Source organism: Callithrix jacchus, chromosome 16, assembly GCF_049354715.1.
Source record: "Callithrix jacchus isolate 240 chromosome 16, calJac240_pri, whole genome shotgun sequence".
NCBI lineage: Eukaryota > Metazoa > Chordata > Mammalia > Primates > Cebidae > Callithrix > Callithrix jacchus.
Window position 1 is genome coordinate 83963668 of NC_133517.1, and position 26670 is coordinate 83990337.

General features: G+C 32.2%; 1 protein-coding gene across 7 annotated transcripts in view; it reads left to right on the top strand.

Moving 5' to 3' along the window:
- CSMD3 (CUB and Sushi multiple domains 3) overlaps positions 1–26670 on the top strand; it is a 1279316-nt gene that overhangs the window by 231843 nt on the left and 1020803 nt on the right. For all 7 annotated transcript variants that reach the window (XM_002759280.8, XM_017965625.4, XM_035276379.3 and 4 more), the window contains exon 4: positions 11389–11583. In XM_002759280.8, the coding sequence (XP_002759326.1) occupies positions 11389–11583 (195 nt within the window). The remainder of the gene's footprint in view (positions 1–11388; positions 11584–26670) is intronic.

Genomic DNA, 26670 nt, shown 5'->3' on the forward strand with positions numbered 1-26670 from the left:
GGTATTACTATGTGATTCTTGCCAAAGGAGGAGTAAGCCAGTATAATGATTATATGATTCTGGTTTTCCTTTTCATCTTCCCACATCACCTCGACTTTTTTTTTTCCTCCTTTCCCTACTTGGTACAGAAGTCCTGGAACCAGGGTTACAAATGCAAGTGCTGGGAACAGAAATAATTCTAAAAAAAAAAAAAGAACCTTCTCACAGAATTTCTAAGTGCCTGATAGGGGTGTGTGGTGCCTTTACAATCTGGCAATATTTAAGTTAGCAGTGAATGCAGCTACATTGCCTGGTGTTAAAAATGGTCCTATAGTTATGATCTATGTAACCATACCCTAGGTAAGTGTTGAAATGAACTGCTGGGGAAGTACTTGCTACCCGGTAGTATTGCTGTCTGCAGTCTAGACAAGCACAGTGATGATTCTAATGTTCCTTCCAAAGGTGAAAAAGTTTTAAAATTGATGGAAAAAAGGAGATATAGTAACTGGAAGGTTATGGAATAAATGAATGGATTATAAATTGAGAGAAACCTAATATTACTTAACAACTTGAAGGAAATTCAGAGCTAGAGAAGACATTGTCCCTTAGCTGAATTATACCACATGTCTGAAAGGGTGAAGCTATGGGTTTGTGGAGACCAAATCTGCTTTCAGAAGCTGATAAGTTTGAACTAAAGCCTGCATTTGAGTGACCTCACTCTAGCAGACATTCATACAATATGATGGACTAAGCTATTTATAAATGATAAACTGGAATTCTAGTGGTCTGGCCGTAACTTTTGAGTTGTATGTTTTTTGATGTAAGGCATATGGGTTCAAAGACCAGGAATGGACTCTAATATTATGAAATATATATTTGATCTTTGGCCTCGTTTTCTGGCATGTAACTCCTAAAATCCTTAGAAACTCCTAAGGGATTGTATTCTTGTATGCTAATACATTGATTGATGGTTGGCAAGTACTAGGTAACTCCAAGGTTAAGGCTGGCCACCCAAAAGACCAAGACAGGAGTAGAGGGTTGAGATTTTCGGCCTTCAGAGAGAGGAGAGGGTCTGAAGGTTAAGTTGATTACCAACGACCATTGGTTCAGTCAATCATGCCTCTTTAATAAAGCCTCCATAAAAACCTCAAAAGAATGAAGCATGAAGTGCTTCCAGATAGCTAAACATCTGGAGGTTCCTGAAGTGTGGTGCTCTCAGGGAGGGAATGAAAGCTCCATGCACATTTCCATATCTCACCTTATGCATCTCTTCATCTGCATCCTTTTAATACCTCATGTAATGAACTGGTAAACTTAAGTAAGTGAAATCTTGAGTTCTGTAAGTCTCCCTAGGGAAAACACCACTGGAAACTTTCAGGCAGAGTTTCCAGAGGCGCAGACTTTTGTCTGGTGCCTGGCGGGTTCAGTCTTGGGGATTAAGCCCTCAACCTGTGAGAGGATGTTATTGCCGGGTAGACAGTGCCAGAACTGAATTGGAGGACACCAAATTGTTGTCCACTGAAAAATTGATTGCTTGCTTGGTGGTCACAGAAGTTTTCTGTGCCAATTGTTGTTGTTTTGTGAAAGCAGAGGAAAAACAGTTTGACTTGGCTTTTACACACACACACACACACACACACACACACGCACCCAACTACCCTGATTCAATCATTATACTTTGTATGAATATAGATTTAAAGTATCACATGTACCCCCAAAATGTGAATTAGACATTATGTATAAAGCTCAGGCATAAATTGACCGTTTTCAAGAAAAGAATGAATAAAATAGTCTAAATTCTGGGTACGTATGGGTTGGAAAAACCAACTTCTTCTGTATAACAGGGGATAAGAAGATTTATCAGAATATTCTGTAAGTTTCTAAGTCTAAGGATGGAGGCAGCCTTGAGGCCAAAGAACAGATAAGGAATGTTGCATTTCTGTCCAAGCTTATTGTTTCAGATCACCTCAAGGTAGCTCCAATGATAAAGGCAATGAAAGCCATGGTTTGAACAAGTTGGGGGTTGAGAAGAATATTCCCTGGCACCAGAAAATACCTGGAAGCAAATAAATTAATTCTCAGTAAGTTTTCAGAGGCAGTTTTAGCCAAATAAATTATATGAGTCATCTGCAAAACTCTGTGGTTGTCAATCCCTAAGGCAATTTTCTCAAGCACCAAACTTATATTAACAGAGGTAGGATATAAGCTTAAAGCACTCCCAGAGATAGTTTTACTCGTCAACACCCAGTTCAAATTTTAGCACAGAGAATGTGGATAAGAAAGAACTACGCAGAAGAAAATGCCAGGGGACAACAGAGGACGCAGGAAAAAGAAGCACCTCCTAGAGATCAGGACCAGGGTCTGCCAGGGCAGGAGCTGCTTCAGAGTCTCTGTCTGACAGGATCTATGCATGGACATGCTCTTTAACTGTGGAATATTCCCCTCTATTTGCTTATCCACATGGGGTTATGTATTATAACCATCTATTTTCTGCTTTACCAGGCCTCTGCTCCATGAGGGACTATAGAGGGGCTTGATAGAAAAATGATAACAACAACAAAACTGCTGTCCATCTCCCAGAAAATCTAGAATTTGCAGACGATGTAGTAATGAGAAAGGGTTTTGTCAGCAGTGAAGGGAAGGGAGGGAAGTGGTGTTGTTATTGTTGTTGTTGTTTTTCCCCTAACATCTCGTTCAACTCTGGTAGTGGCCTGGAATTCAACATTTGCAGCAACCCTGCTTCTCCTTGCAGACAAAGGCAAAGGCAATGCCCTAGGGGTGGATAGAGCAGCAAGATGGGGGGAAAAAAAACTAAGTCCCTGATTGCCTGAGGGCACAGTCCGATCTCTCCCAGCCTAGAGCAATCAGAGTCACATAAAGGAAAATAACTGCTATCTTATTTAAGCCAATTCTTTGTGGGGTTTTCTTCCTTTTTTTTTTTGGCAGCAGCAGCAGCAGCAGCTTAGCACCTAAAACAGCTAATTCAGGTCTTTCCAAAGTGCAACCATAGAATTCTTTTCTGAAGTTACATTCTTTGTGTCCTCATATGTATCAACCTAGTCAAACCAACCTATTAAAACCAACAACCTATTCTGCATATCCTTCCTGAACACATCTTGGACATTCGTCTCTATGGGTCTTATTCATATGATTTGATTCTTCTGAATCCTCTCCAACTAAAAACTTACTTATCTCATTTCATAAAATAGTCTTCATTTAGTGTGTGTATATCATTGTTAAATTTGTTTTTTAAAAATCAGCTTATGAGATCTGTTTTATTTTTTAATTTCTAGGTCATTACCATGTATGTCTTATTTTTCCAACTTGAGTTATGTTTTGACAAGATACAAATGGTGTCATAATTTATACCCATTTGACATTCGTGCCTCAGGCTTCAATAATTATTTGGTGATGGATTAATTGCTAAAATACCATGTCATTTCTCAGTCATCATATTTGATGAATATATAATCTAGTAAATCATCCATGATCAGCTTAACACATCTTTTTAAAGAATTAAATTACCTTTATCCGAAAGTCTTAATACAGATACTTGTCCCAATTCTGTCAGAGGAGAGTCTATTCATATTTTTCTATTATTCTGAATCAAACTATCAAATGCTACCAAATGCCAGATGCAACATTATTCCATGTTCAGAAACTTTGAAGTGAGTATGGCTGCTAATATGCCTCCTTTTTATATTTGTATTTCTTTGGTTTTGGTAATATTCTGGTAGCTATGTACAACAGAGTTAGCTTCTAACAATCACAAATTTTTCTATTTTATGATCTTTTCACCCAACTATGTTAATACAATGGTAGTTATAGAATTTACAAAACAAAACTATAATATTGTTTTATAAATTCATTTTGGATGATCAAATTTATTTAGCCAATAAAAGGGCACAGACATTTCCAATTGAATGGGCATTACCTCTTATTCATGGGTCTACATAACTAATGACTAGTCCTTGTATATGGTGCAAAAAATTTTCTGTCTTGTATTTAACCATAAATCTACACCTAACACTCAAATGTTTTTCTGTAGTGCTAGTAGATCCTATCTATATCCACAACATGAAAAGAGAACGAAATTACTTATATAGAATAAATTTTTATGTGTTTGGTTTTACACTAACATTTCTACTACTTCATACTTTCTTTGCTTGGAAATATATCCATCCTGCCCTAGGACTTTTCTAAACATTTTTTTAAATGATATAGTCTTTGCTTCTACTTCTTGTAATACATTTTAATCAATGTTCATTCTTTCCTAAAATCAATCTAGTAATCTATTTTCCTCTTAGGCAGACCAGCTAAGATAGTACTGTCTTGCTCTTTTTTCTTTTCTAGCAGCCAGTAATTTATTTGGATTCCCTTTCAATAAGTTGACTTCAGCATCCCAGTGAGGTCTGTGACATGACTCCAGCTCATAAATTAAGGAAATGCCTATAGAAGTGAATGCATTTTCACAGAGCAACAGAACTGAATCACCTAACTATGTAATTTGACTTGTACAAAATCACATGTTGCCAATGTGATCCAGTGCTTATTATAACAAGTTTAATTCATGCTATTCCTACAGCTCTCTTCTATAGTACATATTCTACTCTAATGTTTTATATTAAAACATTTAATGCTATGAGCTCTGTGTGATAATTAACTTTCAAATTTTTCTACTAAAGGAGATAATTCAATTAGTTTAATTCTTTTTTGCTTGCCGACAGCACAATGTGCTTAATTCTTGATACAAAGATGAACTAGAGTACCTGTTCTTAAAAGGAGGAAGTAAACGTATACAGAAATAAATTTCATTCAGTTATATGTACTGAAAGAAAAGACCATGAGGATGTGATAGATGCAATAAGTTATTCAAAATGTTCATGAAACGTTTGCTCAAACTGAAGTCCCCAGGTAAATTCTCAACTACACTCTTTCTGTCCCTTGTAAATGAAATGGTTCAGTATTTGTAACAAAGAACATTTTGTATCACTAACAAATTTGGAAAATGGATTTGTTTGTTAAGTGTTTGAAAATCTCAGGATGAGAGGTACTAGGTGCAAAACATTTTGTTTCTGCTTGATGTTATGCTCTCCTAAATTATTTTTAATCATCTGGGAAATAAACTCTGAGATTAATTTTCTCTAAGAAGTACAAACAACTTGGTTTTACTTCCCTTAGTAGATATAATTTTGCAGTGTTTTAAAGCATTGTTAATTGATCTCAGCAGGATCATGCTTCATCTATTTGACTGAATAATTATGCAATTCTGTAGTCAGAATGTCCATTATCCCTGTTTTAATTTTTTCATTCCAATTATCAAGGTAAAGTTTTCTTCCTGATAATTTCTGAAACATTTTGCTTTTCACAACTATGTGCTCCAAAACTGTTTCTTTTAAGAATAAGAGTGTTGTAATATATTTATTAGTATTAATCACATGCTTGTTTTTCTAAATTTGTTAATAGAGTTTTATTTCATTTCACCAAGGAATGGTGCTTAATATATGATACCAAACAATAGAGAAAAGAATGAAAAAGAATGAAAAAGTCAATGACATCTATAGGAGACTTTTCGTGAATTTGGTTACACGAATTTTCTGCCAAAAGTTAAGATTAGCCTTTGGATTTCCTTTATGACTTAGAGAGGAGCAATTATTTTTATTCTTGACTAAATTACTATTTTTTAAATTAATTTTTAAGACATAAAGAATAATCTAACATAGTGCATTAGAATTTAAAGAAAATTTGATGCATATGACACAGTCTCTAGAATATCATAACATAATCACACCTAATTTTGAGGTCTCAAATGCCTAATTGATTATAATAATAAAACTGAAATGTATGGAGTTAATATTTGGCACATATTGAATACTTGCTAAAAATATACATGACTAATGTATATTGTTTTATGTAATTTTATCAAACAGTTGGTATTGTCATATTAAAATAATATGCATACATCATTTTGGCTACTAGTTTTTTTTAATTAATTTTAATGATTCCTTTTAACGCAATTTTTCCCACTCAAAATCAAATTAGTATTAAATTAGTGAACTTACACTCTTTACATCATACATGCTTGTGAAAATCTCTGCTTATTAAAATACATTTATAGAATGTATTTTAATTATTTACTCTCAATTACTCTTTTAAAAAGTAGATAGCACCCCACCACCAAATATTTAATGAGGAAATAGTTCTCTTTCATATTTATGAGCCTATGCAAAGAATATACATCCACTGCTTGAAGCCATCAATAATCAAACTTTTTGAAACATATTTTCCCAATCTAGCTTCTATCTTATCAGTTCTGTGAAACCTGATTTCATTGTATTGCCAAACCCAATAACTATTATAGTACTTTGATTCTTTTTTTTTTTTTTTGAGATGGAGTCTCACTCCGTTGCCCAGGCTTAAGTGCAATGGCATAATCTCAGCTAACTGCAACCTCCGCCTCCCGGGTTCAAGCAATTCTCCTGCCTCAGCTGGGACTGTCGGAGCACACCAACACACCCAGCTAATTTTGTATGTTTAGTAGAGACGGGGTTTCACAATGTGGGTCAGGCTGGTCTTGAATTCCTGAGCTCAGGTGATCCACCTGCCTCGGCCTCCCAAACTTGCTGAGATTACAGGCAACTTTTCTATTTCAAATACATTAGTTCACTGCCTTTAAAAGAACAAATAAAAACTAACGTGTTACCCATTTGGGTTGACAATTAAAGCCTTTCTTCATCAGGAAATCCTTTCCAGATCTCCTCTTAATCAATACTAATTCAGATTTCTCCATTATTTGCCTTTAGTATAACTTATATGTTTCTTTTCTGCCACACGTAACAATATAATTAATATTCTATCAATTACTATTTATTACTTTTGGTCATCACCAAGTCATAAACTCCACGAGGGCAGGCCACATCTACCTTTTGTAATACTATATCCCCAGAGCATTGCTGAAGATAGACGCTTAATAAATACTTGTGGAATGAATATCTGCCTTTCAAAGATAGCAGTATATAATTGTGAAATAGTCTAAGGCTTTTACGTTAGGAAACCTAGGTTTGAACCACAAGTCTATTTATTAGCTGGTGGCCTTTGACAAGTTACTTAATCTTCCCGAGTCTCAATTTTCCTTTCTATACAATGGAGAGAATTATACATAATGTCAAGTGTTTTGTGAGATATAAGTGGAAGAATGCCTAAATGCCTATCAAAGCTGATACTCAACAATGAAGGTTGACGTTCTCAAATTGTTAACTCAGAAGGCAAGGGAGATGTAGTATTAACTAGTATACATCATAGAGCAATGTTAGTGGTTAACTCTTAAAAAACTTCTGAAGAATAAAATACTGTCAGTGTCACTTAACAAGTAATTTATCTTTCCGTTTAGCTAAGATAGAAAAGAGTGTCACTGAACTCTACCCCTTTAAATACAATTGGAGTTTTAAGAGATTATCTTGTATATTTTCCAAGAAATTACTTTGCTGTATTAAAAATCTCTTACACTTCAGAATAGTTCTTGTGGTCAAAATGTCTTCATATTTGCTGATAATCTCAATAACTGTGAGAAGATAAATAAAATATACATATTTCTGCAAAAACCAAATGGCTTTTAATTAGGCAAAATAGTTCGTTATCTATAGAGCAGTAAACTTAACATAAAGGTTCTCTGACATTTTCAGACATACACTGAGTGCAAATTCCTCAGGCTTATTTTCTAGTGATCTCAATTTACTTAACTGCCCACTTTAAGTAACTGTTTTTTCTAGAGACTTAATCTCATGGCATAGATTCCAAGATTAGAATTCAAATAAGGCTGCAGTACATAGTAGGTTTCTCTTATTTATAAATTTATTTTTTCAAATTTAATCAGTGCTCTACCAAGAATATTGGGTAAATAGATTTAAAGTACTGCCTCCCCTACTTCAATTTCATTTTAATCTCTGTATTATGGGATATTAGAAGACAATTATGGAGTCTATAATTATTTTATGTTAGTCACCTAACCTCTTAATCAATGTATTACTGTCATCTGGTAAAAGAAGATAACTGAATAACGTCTGTTCAGCAACTCTTCTCATAGGTGTAATTATTTGCTTCAAAAACACAGTGAGATAACAAGTATAATGGGTCTAACTTGCATGTATATCTGATGAATTACAAAAAAAATCTTCATTATATTTTTAAATCTCTATTTTCCTTAATAATTTTATATATTTTAAGCAATATCATCACTTACTGTAAATACAACATATATCTAATATTTATTTTATATTTTGCTTTACTGAACATGGTTGAGTAATTCAGTTAAAAAATTATTTTATTGTGTGTGTTTTTTTTTTTAAAGTTCAGCTACATGTGCAGGATATGCAGGTTTGTTACATAGGTAAAAGTGTGCCATGGTGGTTTGCTGCACCTAACAACCCATCACCTAGGTATTAAGCCCAGCATGCATTAGCTCTTTTCTTTAATGCTCTATGCACCCCCACCTTCCCTTAACAGGCCCCAATAAGTGCTGTTTCCCTCCCTATATCGATGTGCTCTCATTGTGCAGCTCCCACTTATAACTGAGAACATGTGGTGTTTGATTTTCAGTTGTGAAATTCAAACTCTGGATGGCTGGCAGAAACATTATCTAAAAACTAGTCTAACCTAGCAATTTCTAAAACTTTTTATTAATTACAAGTAAATTTAATTCAAAAGTTTAAATATGCAGCACTATTTAGTTTTAAAGCATTAAAAGAAAGAAGTGAATGTTCAATCGGAACATAGTCTTTTTTGATGGTGGTTTATATACTTCAGTTAATAATGCATCATACTTGACTTTGCCTTTGAAAATGGACATAGCATAGAGAGAAGTCTGAATTAAAGGTTCAGGAGAAGACAAAAAATATAATCCATGAGCAACGGTTATAGAATCATGATCATTACACTTGAATGTAAAATATCTTAACTGTCTTTATGAATTACTCAGTTAATAGAGGATGATGGGTAGCTGTTCTCAAGTACGACGATAATAAACAAGCACAAATGACAGCAGGAATTTCCTGAAAGTAAAGGCCAGATATGCTTTAAAATTGTCTTCTCTGAGTTTCATTTGTAGACAACCTAAAATTTTATCACTTTTTGAAATAATTACAAAGCAGGAGATTAGGTAATCAAGTAAGATTCCATTCAGTGTTATTATTCATTCACTGCTTCACCTGATATGATTTCCATTTTTGTTTTAGATACTTTATTCTGGGTAATGTTTGTTTGTTCATTTAAATCAAAGTTAATGTTGAGTCTGTTTAGAGCTTTCATCTCTTTCATTTTATTCCCCCACCTAGTTGCTTCCTGTGACATAATTTGGACACTACTTTACTCCGAGACATATAACTTTATGATAACTGAAGTCCTGACCTTAATTATTTTTTAGAGGGTGGAAGGAAGAAGAGTGGAGGCCAAAAGTGGTAGTTTCATTAAAAGCATCTCCTTTGTTATTACTACATTCAGGGGACTGAATTCTTATTCATTTTATAAAAACTTATCAATCTCACTGTCTCTTGCAGTAAACATCTCATCTATTAATCAAATGATTTTTTAAATTAAGTATTTAAAAATAAAGAACTGTTCTATACATAGTGTTTCTTTAAAAGTTGCTTAAAATTCACAGATAATAAATTTGTATTGTTTTACTGAAAATTCATGTAGTATATGTCTTGAAGAAATAACAGAATAAAAAATTAGAAATAACCTCACTGCTGACACTTTAAATATTTTACATATTTAAGTTTAGAATACATTATTAAGAAAATTGTCTATTTATTGAAACCATTTACATTTAGTAAATGTTAATCAATTTCTTCACTTTGCTAGTTTGGAGGAACATATAACTACATTTTTAAAACTCAAAGTAAATATTTTCTCTCTAAAATATATGGATGTCCCGTGCTCTCAATATTTCCCTGGATTAAATTGGTCTTATACTTTAAATTAATCTGTGATTTTTCTTTTACTTGCTTTGGGAAGTTTATACAAAGTTAATATAAGTTTAAAAAATACTCTCAAAATTACTATAAGCCCACTAAAAATGAAAAAATATCCTCTTTGTTTACAATTTGTGTGCATAAGTAATATTGGCTTTTGTATAGCTGCAGCTATATATTGTGAGAGATTTTGTATTTTAATATTTTTGCTTAATATTGACATTGATATTTTAAATATTATAATGGTTTGTAATTATTTGAATTAGCATTGCAATATTATATAGAACTTAGTAACTCAACAAATAAAATAAATATCAAAGCACATGGGAAAATATTGTATTGTTTATTGCAACATCACTTTCAACTTATTATTTTGCAAGAAGAGTAGTTCCCATATAGTCTTAATCAGCTTACCTCAATATAACTACTTATGTAACTGCAGCAAAATGGCCAAAACTAAGAAATTAATGTTAGCACAACACTATTAACTACAGACTTTACTCAAATTGCAATAACTTTTACTTCATTAATTACTGTTAATGTTTTTATTATTATTTATAGTATAAAGGTAATATAACAGTAATATAATAAAAATTTAGAAAACAATATAAGAAAAAATAATCTGTAGTTCTTTTTAACCTTGAAGTTCTGCTGTTTGCAACATTTTTTATTCATTTAGTCTAAAATTGTTTTTTTCTGAATTGAATATTATTGTAAAAAAACTCGTGTTTTTATACTTTGTTAGTTTTATGCATCAACTAATAGAATAACAAGGTGGTAGGTAAAATATTGTGATATATCATTTTTTATATATTTTGCCTATTGTTCTAATTAAAATGTTACAACTGTTTGCACTTATTATTATAATTATTAATATACACTCAAGGTTAATAACAAATAAGAGAGCTGGAATTCTAGCTCACCCTCCCTAACTTTAAAAATTATCCATTACTACTATACTGTATTTTTCCCATTTAAATGAAATAAAGGTTTCCATGCAAAATGTGTATTTTATCTAGGCTCATCATTTAAGATTAAGCGCTAAAGGACTGAAGATAATATTAAGAAAATGAATTTCCTTATTACTATGTTATTAGAATGTAACTTTGAAAAAGGCATGTGAATGATATTATTCTCAATTTTACTTATCTGAGTAAATATTAACTTAAGAGTAAAAATGTAAGTAATGCTATAAGACTAAGTAATATAAAATATCTAAAACTTTCTATCATAAACAATGACAAATAATACCTCTGTGATAATGTTTAGTTTCCATCCCATATTTCACTTTCAAGTTTATTGGAATAGAAGACATTTCCTTTTCTGTGACTCTTCTCCAAATAAATAATACTATCTATATCTACATATATAACTTTATAAATCTAAAACAATAAACTGTTTATTTAAATAACTGTAAACTCTTTTTCTTCCTTTTCTATAGAATTGCAGAGTAGCTCTTGTGGAAATCCTGGTGTTCCCCCCAAAGGTGTATTATATGGTACAAGATTCGACATCGGGGACAAGATCCGCTACAGCTGTGTAACTGGATACATCCTTGATGGCCACCCTCAGCTCACCTGCTTAGCCAATTCAGTTAATACAGCCTCGTGGGATTTTCCTGTTCCTATCTGTAGAGGTAAAAAATATATATATATACATATATGTTTATTTATACTGATTGTTTGACACAACTTAAAAATGAGGGTTGGGATAAGCCAGTATATTTGAAAAATGTGTTTGGTGCCTGTTTCTTCTATAGAATCTAAAGAATAGAGAAGCCAAGTCTAGTGACTCATGCCTGTAATACCAGCACTTTGGGAGACTGAGGTGGGTGGATTACTTGAGGTCAGGCGTTTGAGACCAGACTGGCCAATATGGTGAAGCCCTATCTCTACGAAAAATAAAAAAATTAGCCCGGTGGGGTAGTGCACACCTGTAGTCCCAGCTACCTGGGAGTCTGAGGCAGGAGTATCACTTGAACACAGAAGGTGGAGACTGCAGTAAGCCGAGATCATACCACAGCACTCCAGCCTGGATGACAGAAAGACTCTGTCTCAAAAAAAAAAAAAAAATCTAAAGGATAGATAAATAGATAATCTCATATACTACATGAAAAGTAGAGAAAAATACTAAATTTTCGTATTTAGTATTATCTCTTTCACATTGCTTATGAAATTAGGTAGGAAATTGCATATCTCTATATACATAGTTATGCATGCATTGTGTATTTCTATGTTTGCATATTTATATTTAAAACATTAAGTTTATGATGTTTAAAAATTTAATTCGGCCATCAAAGTTACTTTAAGAAATATTGACTGAATTTATGAATCTTTCTCTGAAGACAGCATGGAAATTTTTGAAAATAATGCTGTATAGTTTACTATGAATACTATTAAGATTATTTGTATTATGACAAAAACACAATAATATAATAATGTGGACAAAGGTTCAAAATACAAAGCTTGGAAAACAGAACGTGTTCAACATTAGCTAAGTACATGGATGGATTTTGTTTACAAAAATTGTGGAGACCAACACTGTTTCCTCTGGGCTTTTCTTCCTTAACATATGCTTCTGTAATTCTTCCATGACTGGGATGTAGGAATGTCCAACTGCCCACCTAAATTACTTTGTAGTTTCCTCTCAAACATGGAACTGCAAATGCATGGACTACAACTCCCTGGAAATCAGACTCAACTAGCTCCTTATCCCAAGCTATGTCACTTGTCATGTGAGTTACCTCAGGAAAATCAGTTCAACAATTTGAGTCTCATTCACCTCATTTAACTAATGAAAACAAAACCAAACAAAAAGCACCTGTTCCATTTGTTGTGCAGATTAAAGAAGATAAGCAACACCAGCTGCTTAGTAAAATGTCTGCTGTCTGTCGGCATTCTTTCGATGTTAGACTCCTTTGCTGCACGTGCTTCAACTACTGCAGCTCCCACAATTACTGCTATTAGTACTGCTACTGCAGCTATTGCATCACTACTATTAGCTATCATTTATTTTTGCACTATAAATTTGCTAAAAAATTTATAAGCACTGTCACCTTTAAATTTCACTATAATAGGAAACCAAAGCTTAGATATTTAAAAATAATTGCTCAAGATTACTCAGCTGGTAAATATTAAGAACTACAAGGAGTTCTGACATTTTACTCTACTTTCAGATTAAAATTCTCTGCTACAGTTTCATGCAGGATAATAAAATACACAAGACTGTTGAGATGGAAATGAAGGATAGTTTATTACCCACAGCAGCACTAGGAGCAAGAATAGCAGGATTTGTGCCAGTTTCCCAAGCCCGAATTCTCACAGAATGACATGAAGAGTGTAAGATACCTGCACAACCTACTAAATGGTATTACAGGAGATTAACCGTGAGCTTACAAACCGGAATCTTTTATAATGGGCAGTAGGCACCCCCGTTCTTTCCTCTGGAGGGAGCCATTATCTCTTTCTCTCAAGGCTGTATGAAGAGTTATCCTTTGCTCTGCTGGAAGACACTGTATCCTCCTTGGCTATTTGCTACACAGAAGGATGACCAGGTACAAAAAAGTAGGACAGTTGGAAACTCTGCTCACAAGATGTGCAGAAACAGGAGAACTCAGTGGAGAAATGTCTCCCAAGAGCAAATGGGCTGTGGTGAGAAGGCCAGGTCTGAATATTATCTCAGGTTCCAAAACCTGAGCTTCTTACCTTTTTAATATGTCACCAAGTAATTTATGTCTCTCTTTAAGAATGTTTTTTTTATAACAGGAGGAATTGGAATATTATATGGAATATTATGTGGAAATCAGAAATACAGTCTTTTTTAAAGAAAAGCATGAAACTCCCTAAATCAAAGGCATATTAAAATTCTTTGAAACCAAGTAGTTTACAAGGACTAAAGATACTTAAAACCAAGAAGTAGTTTGAAAAGATTTCAATGGAGCATTCTCAACACCACCTGAAAATTAATCTCTGTTGTTTGGCTCCTTCACCTCAATTCAGACAATAGACTTTGGAATCAGAAAGGCCTTGTTCTGAATACTGATTCTGCCACTTACTGACTAGAGACTTTGAGTAATAATTGAATTATTTTGGAAGCTATTTTTTAGCTCTACAGTGATGAAGAGAAAGGCAGAAATATCCAAATCATAAGCCTGTTAGAGTTTAATGTGATGGCATTCATAAAACATCATCTACATACCGATTTATCACTTATGTTAGCTCTATCATCCAACTTTTTCTTAGCACCTGTTACTATCTTCTCCCTAAAGAAAGGATATACAGTCAACAAAGACAAATTTGAAGTGGATAATGTCAAATGTCCTTCTATTCTAATCTAACCGTAAAACCTATGCTTCTACTGTTTTTTTGCGATTGCCATTTTTGTTCCAGGGTTAAACTCTGATACCAGCATATTTACTTTCCTACTCTTTGCTCCCAGGTCCCAGTAGGATTTTTTCCTTTGGCTTCCATCTAACTTACATGATTTTTTTTAATCTATCAAAATTGGCACCCCCTGTTTTTGGAAATACTACCTGATTAACTTTAGCCTACTCAGCTCACTTTTTTCCTCCTCAGCTGGAACACTATGACTCAATTTACACATTTATATGTATTTATTAAGGGCCTTCCTTCTGCAAAGCATTATGTTATGTGCTGAGAATCAAAAGATTGATTAAGAAACAATTCCTGTCTTTAAGAACCTGTGGTCCAGTGGGGCAGGCAGTAATCAAGTAAATGCAATAATGTATAATGATTGCTAAGCAGAATGTGTAGAGTAAGCTAGGAATCTTGATAAGGAAAGTATTAATGTCTCCCATTGAGTGCAAGGAAGTTCAGCTAGGGACAATGCTTTAAGAGAAGATTTTACAGAGAATTGTTAGAAATACAAACTATATAGAGCAAGAACATTTCAAATGAAACAATAATTCATGTAGGAAGTACAGATTTTCCTTTCCAGCCTCAAAAGTAGTTCTCATATGTTACTAATATTCACCGGCTAAATGTAGAGTCTAAGTCATACTTCAAAGAGCACATGATCTAATTTTCCAAAGCTTGATTTATTTCCCACTAACCAATTCTTTTCATTAAAAATAAAGAATGGAGGAGTAGTGTATATGCAATGTGTTTAGTTGTCATTCATTTCAAAAGAAAAGATGGCAGACTACTCAGTTCATGCCTTCACTCTGCTTTTCTTTGCCACTTGATAGCATACTGATTCTTTAATTTATAACTTTGTAGGGGGCTGATAATGATCTACTCATTGCATTCCCTGGAGTTTATATAGTCTCTCTTTGATGAAACCTTTGTTTTTAGAGAGTTCTTTTGATGCTTCCTAACAATGATAGTTTAATTAAGAAAAAGTGTATTCCCCATCATCCTAGAGGGTATGGTGCAAATGTTTTATGTTTCTTCACAGGCAGGATGAATTTTATCAACACCATCTGGTAGTATTTTTAAAAGTCAACTAACTGCCTGTTGCTGGGCTAAGCAACATTCTGTAAAAAGTGAAGCCTAATTCCTATTCTCTAAGTCTTGAATGAGAATACTTGGAGCACATGCCCTTTCTGCATCCCTTGCTTTGACGTTTTCATGACATTCATTCCCACTGAGTTTTGATGTGACTTCAGAGTCCTTCTTAACCCAGTTCTCACAACACTCCTTACTAATTAAAACAGTTGGCAGATGAGGTGAAATGGATATGCTATTCCTATGCTAAAAAATCCAAAGTTCATAATTACATTTTGTATTCGGAATGGCAATTTGATATACATACCTCAGGGAAAACTAATAACATTGTATAAAAAAGAGATACATACTTTTGAAGGAAGAGTTAACATATTAAGATTTAAGAACACTCACAGAAAACATATAATTGTATTAGAAATGTGTAAATTTTGGATTAAAGAAAATTTTAAAAGAGTGGTAGGTTGTATTGATGGTTTGACTATTTGTAGCCAAAAGTAAAGGACCTGGAATTCATATGAGGGCTCAGGGTAAGCACTGATCAATGAGGGGATGTGATGCTGTAAAATGTTGACAGAATTTATTATGATCTGACAGGTGAGATTGTTTTGGGAGAAAGTTTGAATGTTAGTGATGTAGATGTCATATAGTAAATTATTACTGAGTGACCTAAAGCTAATATTTGACAGGACAGATAAGCAAAAAGGCTAATGAGGGAACTGTTGCCTTTGACAGAGAAAAATAAATCTTCCAAGTTTTATTCTTGGAAGACTATTTTCCACAATGTGCTAGAGAAATGACTGATGAGATAAGAATAGCAGCTTGATTTGTCGCCATATTATATTATTCTCCTGCCAAAAAATTTTAATCAACAATTTTCTGTATCAAAATGTAATACCAAAAGATGGAATCGGGCTTAGTAATAAAAGACAATATTTGGAGAAGAAATAAGTAGGAAACTTTAGCCAAGTAATTTTTAAAATTTTGCATACCAAAATACCTCCAAAGAATTAGTGACTTCGTTAATGAAAGGTTATTTATTATGTTTACTTGTCCCCCTGTGAGGAAACCACCTCACAAAAGCAGTAGGAAATCAAAAATGCCATTATTTCATGCATAGTAAGTCCCAATTACATATGAATACATGCTGAAATGTGATATCACAAATATGATACTACATTAATAAGTTATTGATAAAACTAACTTAAAGAAAACTGCAAAGCACTATATTGAAAAGAGACACAAAAATAATTTGGTGTCATATTTCTATTCTATCCCATATAGTGCTTAAACATAATAACGAATTGTACTTTGCCAAAATGAAAATATATTTTATTATGAGATTTTAAATACTCAAAACAAATTCCACTTTTGCATATTCACTGTAAAGACTTTTTAGAGTTTTTTGTAGCTAAAATCTGTAGCTTTTTAAAACATTTGATTAAAAACAATTGTAAACTATTTTTTTCTTAAACCCATTCCCAGAGAAGACAATGTGTTATAACACTGTGAATCACAGAGAGTAGCATCAGTGGTAAACTCTTTTATGCCAAAGAAGAAAGTACTCAAATGCACTGTTGAATACAAAAATATCATGAACTATGCATTAAAAGTCCTTTTTGAGGATTGAAGCATTGATGGTTTGATTGAGTTCATTTTCAAACATATTATTTTAAATAGTATTTAGGATTTTTTTTTTTTTTTTGGCACAGACTTTGAGTTCCACCACCACGCTTGCCAGTATATGAGCAATATTATTTGGGCACATTCAGCTTTCACTAGTTCTGTCATTCACATGGAGATCTAGTTTCTTAATGGGAACAGTTGTGTTTGATGCTAATAAGGAAAACATGTTGTGCATGTCTTTCAAAGAATAAGCAAGTTAAGCATGAATCATTTCGGATGGGATTATTTTATCAGCTCAAAGCCTGTTAACAAAATTGCAGTGATGTCAGTCCACAAGGAAAACTTTGCAGCTGTCACAGATCACTTGCTGCTACCTCGACACTCCCTGGAAAAGGCAGCCTATTCAATCAACAGACAGATCAACATTCAATAGCCTTATCATGTAACCTAATCTGGTTTTGAAAAGTATACTTGTGCTATAAAATAATGTACATCTCCTGATTAGACTGTTTTAGTACTATCCAGCATGAGAGGGCAAAGGACACATAATTTCTCTTTAGGGACACAAGATCTATGAGTTGATTTCTATTTCTACCACATATTACTTGAGTGTATTATTTCTTATGTCAAAATTGAGTATTTTTACTTATTTCAGAATTGTGAAGGCTAAAGAGATTAAATTATAGTTTTGAAAAATTTATGTAATGCTTAACACATAAGGTGCTCAAAACTATCTAGTAAGTTCCAAACACATAACAGTAAATTATTTTTAGAATCATATAGAAGTAATAGCTATCACTTGTTTTGTTATGTTTGTATTTAGCATATTGAAAATATTGACAGTTCAACATGTATCAGAAATAATGGAAGTATCTCAGAAATAATGGAGAATATTTTAAAAACTAAGATAATCAAGAACCCTGGAAAGAGTGGACTCTGCTAATAAAAGTTTTGCTTTGCTAATAAAAGCCTTGATTTGCTTCATATCTCTGCTACTGAGAAAATATAAAACCTTAATTCATATATTTAATTTTTACACCTCAGTTTTCTCATTTGTATAATAGGAGCAAGTCCTACTTGCTCAATATATTAAGATAAGGATTATATTCATTAAAGTATGTAAAATACCTAATCAATAGTATTAAACAAGTAGTAATAAATACCTTATTTTCATCATGTTCATGACCAAAGGAGGACAAACATACTAAGATTTGTTTGTAAAGATATATTTTTGAATATGATAATAACATTGAGATATGAGATACTGAAAAATTAAGAGTACCAGACCATGTATATATATCTAGGTTCTGGGACCATACAGGCAGTAGAATTAATTTTTTTCAGCATTACAGGAAACTTTAAGCCCCACATTACCCAAAAAATTAGGTTTGGATCAGCAAGTATTATACATCATTTTTGAAAATATGTTTTCCAAAGTTTAGATAGTATTTTTGAGTTACCCAGTCTAGACGTTCTCACATTTGAAGTATATTTAATAATTAAACTCATATATTTTATTTTTAACTTATTACTATTATTTTTTGAGACAGAGTTTTACTCTTGTAACCAAAGCTACAGTGCAATGGCATGATCCCAGCTCACTACAACCTCCACCTCAGGGTTCAAGGGATTCTTCTGCTTCAGCCTCTCAAGTAGCTGGGATTACAGACATGCACCACCACAACCAGCTAATTTTTGTATTTTTAGTAGAGATAGGGTTTCACCATATTGGTCAGGCTGGTCTCAAACTCCTGACCTCCGATGACCCACCTGCCTCAGCCTCCCAAAGTGCTGGGAATACAGGCGTGAGCCACTGCACCCAGCCACAAACTCAAATGTTTTTAAAACTCACTGTAAAAATCACATTTCTAAGTATAACAATTAATGAAACAGCTCGAGGCCTCATGAAACTTGGTCTATTGAATATGGGAGTTTTGTATTTGAAAGTCAATTTAGGTTATCGCCCAAATATGTGTACTCTAATTTCATGCAAAAAGATACAGTGGTATTCTAATATAAACAATATGTGTTGGCCTTGTGTATATTTCTTATGTTCAAGGAAGAAAATCAAGGCTTCCTGTACTTATCCTGCAATCATCCTTTGCTCTACCATGGCAATAGTCAGCTATATGTATAACTTAGACTCACGTTATGCATTTGTGAGTTTTGTCTTCTTTCATTCAGGCAATTACTGACTTTTCCCCCTCATCATGTAAGTAATAGCTCAAACATTTTTGTTGGCTTACTCTGTTGTTCAGGTTTTTTATTCCTTCATTTATCGTTCTTATTTTAAACTAAAACATTTTCTTTGAGGATAAAGAGATAATCTGTGTATTTTTTCATAATATATGTTATAATAGTGTAAATGTAGAGATTTTTTTCTTTAATGAGATGATTTTAACTTCATTTTCTTTCCGTACAATTCCTAGAAAAATTTTGACTATATATATTTTTAAAGCAAAGACAAAAGTCAGTCTCTTTTTGAGGTAACTAAGTTTTCTTTTTTTTTTTTTTTTTTTTTTAAGTTTTCATTGCTTACACGAATTCTATATAACTAAGCCATGTGTTTCTTGGAAGGCTTTTGTTTACTGGAGTTTTTTGTTTATTTGTTTTGACAAATAAGAATTTAAAATAAATTTTTTAAATAAAAAATCCAGATTGTTTAGGAAAAGTTTACATTTTTGAAGAAGCTATAAGAAACATTTCAATAATGTTGTCCCAAAAATTAAAACAGAATTTTATAAACGTTAAGTAAATACTCATTTCTAACACAAGTCTACATTCCACAATATTCAGAAAGAAAGATAAGTTATATTTTCTTTGTGTCCACAAGCATTCATATGATTATATAGGCCCATGTCTTAAAAAGAAAATGATGGGGCATGCTTAGCCAAAAATATATTGACAGCTTAAGAATCCCCTGTGGTGAAATAGACTGTTCAATGCATGATAAGAACCTTGAAAAGCAATCATCTAACTTCCTGCTAGGATATAAACTCAGTGAACCACAGCAATGACCATCTGGTATTCTGCTCCTTTTTGTAAATCCACCACTCAAAAGATGAAGCAAAATAAATTGGAATAAATCAATGGAGGAAGAATAGTAGTCACCAAAGACATTTAATACTATGTGACACATATTTTAGTGGACTCACTCCATGTGAAAAGTCCTTTGTGTTTTGTGCTAAGAAAGCACAGTAATAGGTATTTGAACAGCAACCATTTGGGAGGGATACTTTGTATGCTTTTGGTCTTGGGCTCTTTCTCTCCTGTGAAATTTTATTGATCACCCATTAACTAAGGAAGTTACGCATAAGATACATGTGTTGAAACCTTTAATGATGAAAGTTCTTCCATATCATTAATAATACAGAAGAGATTTTAAATTCTGGAACTTGGATGCCTTCAAAAACCCTACTTTTTGGTCTATTGCTCAATGTGCATGAAATCTAAAGGTTTTCTATAACCACTTTCCTTAGGCTTTTTCCAATTGCATATCTGACTCAAAAGAATATAAATAATTTTCTTTTTACTCCATAATTTTTATGTATAGAAAACTAGCTGTAAATATATTAAATCTTTCAGGAGCTGGGAAGAAATTATTTTTTTCTATTGTTTTTGGAGTTTGTTTTGCACTAATTCCTTATATTATTCACCAAAGCAATTTTCATTTACTGTTCCCTACATTTGTGGAAGTTACTATAGTATTCAAAGCTAAATTATTAAAGCCACGTATTATATATTAATATTTAATTTATATCTAACTTTTAAAAAGCAGTTGATGCAGCATAAAAATATGATATACATGGCTAAATAACATAAAGTGGAATTAAGGAGAATTGTAGTAAAATAAAAAAAAAGAGGAAAATAAGATAAAATTAAGAGCAAGGTTAATTTACAAAAGTTCAGTTCTGAATTCTTGTATCCTTTGTTAGAATCAACATTAAATTTAGCTTTTATTCACCTTACACCCTAAATAAATCTGGAAAACATGATTAGCTTACAGTCTCACAAAGTAAAAGAAAATAATTTGTGTTGAAAACCAAACCTACAGAATGAAAAATTTATTTTGCAAAACAACACAAAGAAGGTGCAGTATAATTTAAAGAAATACATTCTCTACAATATTCGTAATATGAAAGAAGAATGAGCTTCTCAGGCTTGTAATACCTCTTTTTACTGACATATAAATAATGCTTTTATATTGAAAAGACAATTGGAGAACTGTATTGGAGAACTGTATTCATAGATTCAGTAAAATGAAATCATACATTCCTAATGTATGGGTGATGTACAACACAACTGTCCTAATTTACTTCTGACCCTATTTTTATATATTTTCAAAATTTGAATCTCTTTGTTAATTCATGAATTTGGAATTTGCCCTGCAAGTTAGTCATCTGCCAATAGAATCAAAAGCATAATGTTTTTGTGTTAATATTATCTTAATTTTTTCTACAGTTTAACATTTAATGGATGCTTAATGTCTAGAATAAGTATCTTTATATATTTTAACTTGATACAGAAAATTAAATATGAATATAATTAACAAAATTTATACTTAGCAATAATTTTAATAACATTTTTGTTGTAAATATAATATCAAACATTAATTTCAAGCTTTTCTGAAGTTGTTATATAATTGCATTTCTCACAAACAACTCTTTCTAAAATGGTTTGTTGGTGAATCCTTATCTCTTTCATTATAATTTTTTTTCTAAACAGTAGATGAGGTCATTGTCAATGAAGTTGCGTATTTAAAAACTCATCACATTACAAAGTACTAACTTCAGAAAAATTATTGGGCATTCTATTGTTTTATCCCTAGGTCTTTTTCAAAACACAGAATATGATGACTGAAATGTTAATAACATATAAATATTATAGCAACAGATTTTCGTATTATAGGAGAGTAGCATAGTTGTATTTATATTTGTATTATTTTAATAACTATTGAGTGATGATAGAGAAGAGGCAAATAGCTATTGCTGATTTTCAGGAGCTTTTATAGCTTATGTGAAGCATACATAAATAATTACATACTAGTTAGGAGTAAAACTCAACCTTCTTAGAAAGATACAAATACAGTTTCATGGAAGATCAAAGGCATTTGAAAATTTTAACGTGGTGGGAAGAATATTAATCTTGTTAGAGATTTGCAGAATAGCTTTTATGTTTATATTGTATCGCCTATCTCCCTTTATCTCTAATATTTAATGAGTACTCTTTCTGGGCCAGAGATATTTTTGAAATATTCTACATATAATAATCCTTTCCATCTTTGCACCCAGTTTATAAAGTAGATAATATTTTGATCGCCATTATACAAATGAGAAAACTGAGCCACAAAGTTAAGAAAATTTTGTAATGTCACACTACTAATAAAAGGCAAATCTAGGATTGGAATTCAAGCAATTTGGCTAGAGTAGCAAGTTTTGTCTTTTTTTTTTTTAATTGAGATGAAGTTTCACTCTTGTTGCCCAGATTGGAGTGCAATGCTCACCGCAACCTCCACCTCCTGGGTTCAAGTGATTCGCCCACCTCAGCCTCCCACGTAGCTGGGATTACAGGCATGCACCACCATGCCCAGCTAATTTTGTATATTTAGTATAGACAGGATTTCACCATGTTGGTCAGGCTGGTCTCAAACTCCCTACCTCAGGGGATCCTCCTGCCTTGGCGTCCCAAAGTGCTAGGGGTACAGATATGAGCCAACATGCCTGGCTTAGAGTAACAAGTTCTGAACCACTATATTCCTCTTTTCACATTCTCTTGATTATACAACTTCCTCTTTCCATTTTTTCTCTTTGTGTATATAAATGCTTTACATTTTTTCTTAAATAAAATCCCACCAACCACCCAATCAAACATTTTTGATTTTATAACAACCTACTCTCTTGAGCCAGTATCGTCCACTTTAATTCAACATTTATTAATGGTAATCTCACCTTGTTTCTTTCCTCTTCATAAAACACTTTCTTGACCTTTCAAGATGTTTCAATAGGTGAAAATTGGGGAAAAAAATCACTTCTGGGATTAGGGAAGAAATATGTTTAGTCATGTATAATGCATAGAGTTATGTAAGTGTTCATAGTTGTGGTAAAGTAACACATTATTTGGGGTAACTAAAAGTGAGTAGACTTTGGCTGATAGAGTTAAATATACAGAAAATAGGTGATAATTTCAACTAAGAAGACTGGTTCTAAGCATCTTTGGAAGATTTTTTTAAGAATTTGGAAGCTCAGCCAAAAGAGTCTAAAACTTATCCTCTAAGCTAGTGTAAACTATCAAGTATATTTGATTTTTTTTGAGACAGTTAGTATGTTCTTATGACAATATTGCAACTACTGATCAGGTAAAAAGTACCTATCATAAACAGAGAGATCACCAGCAATAGACATGTGGTTTGACCCCATTTTGACAGAACACAAAAAATTATGTTGGCAGTGGAGGATAGCTGAGCGAAGTTTCTACTTGCCAATCAACAATAATAATAGTATGGCTCATATTTAAGTTCGTATACTATAATTTTAAGCATGACACAAAAATGACCTTATCTCACATTTCTAAAAACTTATTAATTAGGTACTATGATTTTCATCCTTACTTGTATCAAAACTAGAGCTAGTAGAGATTTAAAAACCTGCCAAAGTTTACAATGGAATAGATATTAAAGCCTAGTAAACCAGAACCATTTTCTGTAACACCTTTCTGAGATTCTAGAACCTTTGCAACTTTCCAATGATGGTAATTTTTCTCACACACAATACTCTGAATTCATTGAAGCAATACCATACCATTACATACGGTGTGAAGCCACCATCATGACTTAGACAAATCCAGATTCATCTCCTGGCATCTGAGAATGCTCAAAAAATAGACTAAAATTCTCATTATCAAGGAAAATTTTAGTGGCTATCATATTGACCTTAGTAACTAATACAAATTTAGAAATATGCTGTAATTCGTTCTGAAACATTGTAACCAGAGGACAGATTTAATTCCTTCTGGGACTAGATTTCCTTCCCCATAGATTTTAGCATCTTCAGGCCATGTTGTGCTTTGATTCAACATCCATCCCCTTGAATATAGCACATATGATTCCTGGATCATATTTCAGATGACTTCTTTCAAAATAAAGGAGAGGATTTCCAGGTAATGTTCAGAGATGAAAGAATGTTATTAGGCATGCTGGAGTAGAATATTCACAGAAGACAGATTCATTTTTTCCTTTCTAAGGAGTATCAAATAATCCCAAAGGGAAACTGTTCAGTTATTTTTGAATAATTTGTCTCTATACATCCTTTTAAAATTTAACTAAATTTAACTTTCAATTGATGAATACCATGAGTTATGTTTTATTTTTATTTATAGTCTGTGGACTCAAATGTTCTGGAGAAATCAGTTTATTTTATACAATGACATTCTACCAACTATCAAAAGTTAGATTTCTTCTTAGTTTAAACTATTCTTAATTATATACTCCATATATGGGAAAATAGTTAAATATAAAATTAAACATTGAAAAAGTAGAATAAAAAAAAAAAGAAAAAGTAGAATAAACAAAGTATGAAAAATTCTTAAATTATTACTTTATAACTGAACACCTTGTATAACTTAGCCATTTTGAACACTTAAAAATATATTACCATCATTTCCAGTCTTCTAGCTAAATATAAGCCATGCATTTAAAACATCATTATTGATAATAATTTTAAAGAACTACTGAGTCTTTTCTGGGTGATTAATTTAGAATAAAAATTAAGATTATTTCTTTTGCCATTATAAGATGAATTAGGACTTCACAAATTAAGCCCCTTTAAAATTTGTTACAAAGTTATAAATACATGTAAACAATGGTAAGCATTAGCATTTGATTCTATAACTTTACAAAGCGCTTGTTTCTATAAATTTGTGTTTTCAGAAAAAGTAAGATATATTTCTCACTTATTGTCATTTACAAAAGTGTCAGTACCATTATCTATTTACTGTTTCACATATAAGTTTTGGTGTTACTTTTCCCGAGCATCTGTGTTTCATTAGCTTATGGGAGGTGGTGGGTTTTTTTATATATATGAAATATATATATATATATATTGGCTGCCAGTGGGAGGGAATAGAAACAAGCCACTCCCATTGTTTTTTCGTCATTGAAACAACAATGCAATCATTTTATATCCCACAGAGTTATTCAACTGATTAACTGTTAGGACAAATTATTATTGAGGAGTAGTTTAATAATTTAATGAGAAATTCAGTCTATTTCATTGACGTTTCTTGATTAAATTCAGGTTTACTTCTATAGATATTATAATGGATTTCTATGGAGATATTTAAGATAAGGTAATTTTAAGAAAAAGTAAAGCTTGAGAAGTACAGATGAATAAATCTTGAATATCTTTCATTTTACTTAATAAGTAAATATTGACTAGTTAAAAGGTTTATCAGAATATATGAAGTCATATGGTAATACATAATCTGACAAACCTAATTGCTTAATTGTTTCAGAAAAATGCTGTTGGGTAGGTGAGATCTACTGATGCAATCATAGGGGTACTCAAGTTTACAAGGGCCCCATCTCTGAGTATTTTCCCCTAATTGCTATGGTAGAAAAAAAGAAAACAAAATACAAATGGGAATCAGGCACTACTTTTTAAAATTTGGTCAAAAGTGCCAGAGGGTATACCCACTTACATTTTATTTGCCAGTATTGGCACAAACATATATTTATAAGTATATAAATATATTAAGTATATATTATAAATATGTATTACATATTCTATATTATACATATTTTATATATTTTAACAAATTATAAGTATTTTTATCATAAAAATCAAAAATGACATGACTATAATTACTTCAAAATGGGATGGATAAGTCACAAGCCTAACACAAGCCTAGAAGGTGAACCAAAATATTTGTAAACATTTATCATACTCACCACATGACTTTAAGGAACAGATATTTTGTCTGAAATTCCTAAAAAGGGCATTCCCTTTTCTTATTTTAAAAAGAACCACAAGTGTTGACTAGCAGACTAAGGGATCTCAAAGAGGCTTGAGTAATGTCAAGAAAAACTCTTTAGAAAATCCTTCTACATTTAAAAAAATATTTGGCATCATCTTATTCATTTTTTCCATTGCAATTCCTCCTAAATGTTGCAAAAGAAAGATTGTTACTCCATGTATAAAAATATGTCCATATCATTTATGTCCTTTGCACATTTAAAATTGTATATGTATACACATTTAAAATTGTATATGTATAAATACATGTACATCTCTATATAGTTACATACATATACATAAATATATATATACCAAAATGTATTCCAATCATGTATCTTTTCATAGTATAATATTTTATACTGTTCCCAAAGTGGATAAAGAGCTGTTAGTTTAGATTTGCATTTATTTTCAGGGTTAGGCTCTTTAACTTTTAAAGGGATGAAAGAAAATAATCACTTCCTGTTTCAATTTGTTCCAAGAATGAAATTCTTGCAACCTGAATTTGAAAACTGTGAGCTTTGGCAGAGTCAATTCAAGTGATGGTATGCAACTTTATTTTATTATATTGTCTGTTCTCACTTGAAAAAAATAAAATTCAAAAGCCGAACATATGGCAGAAAGGAC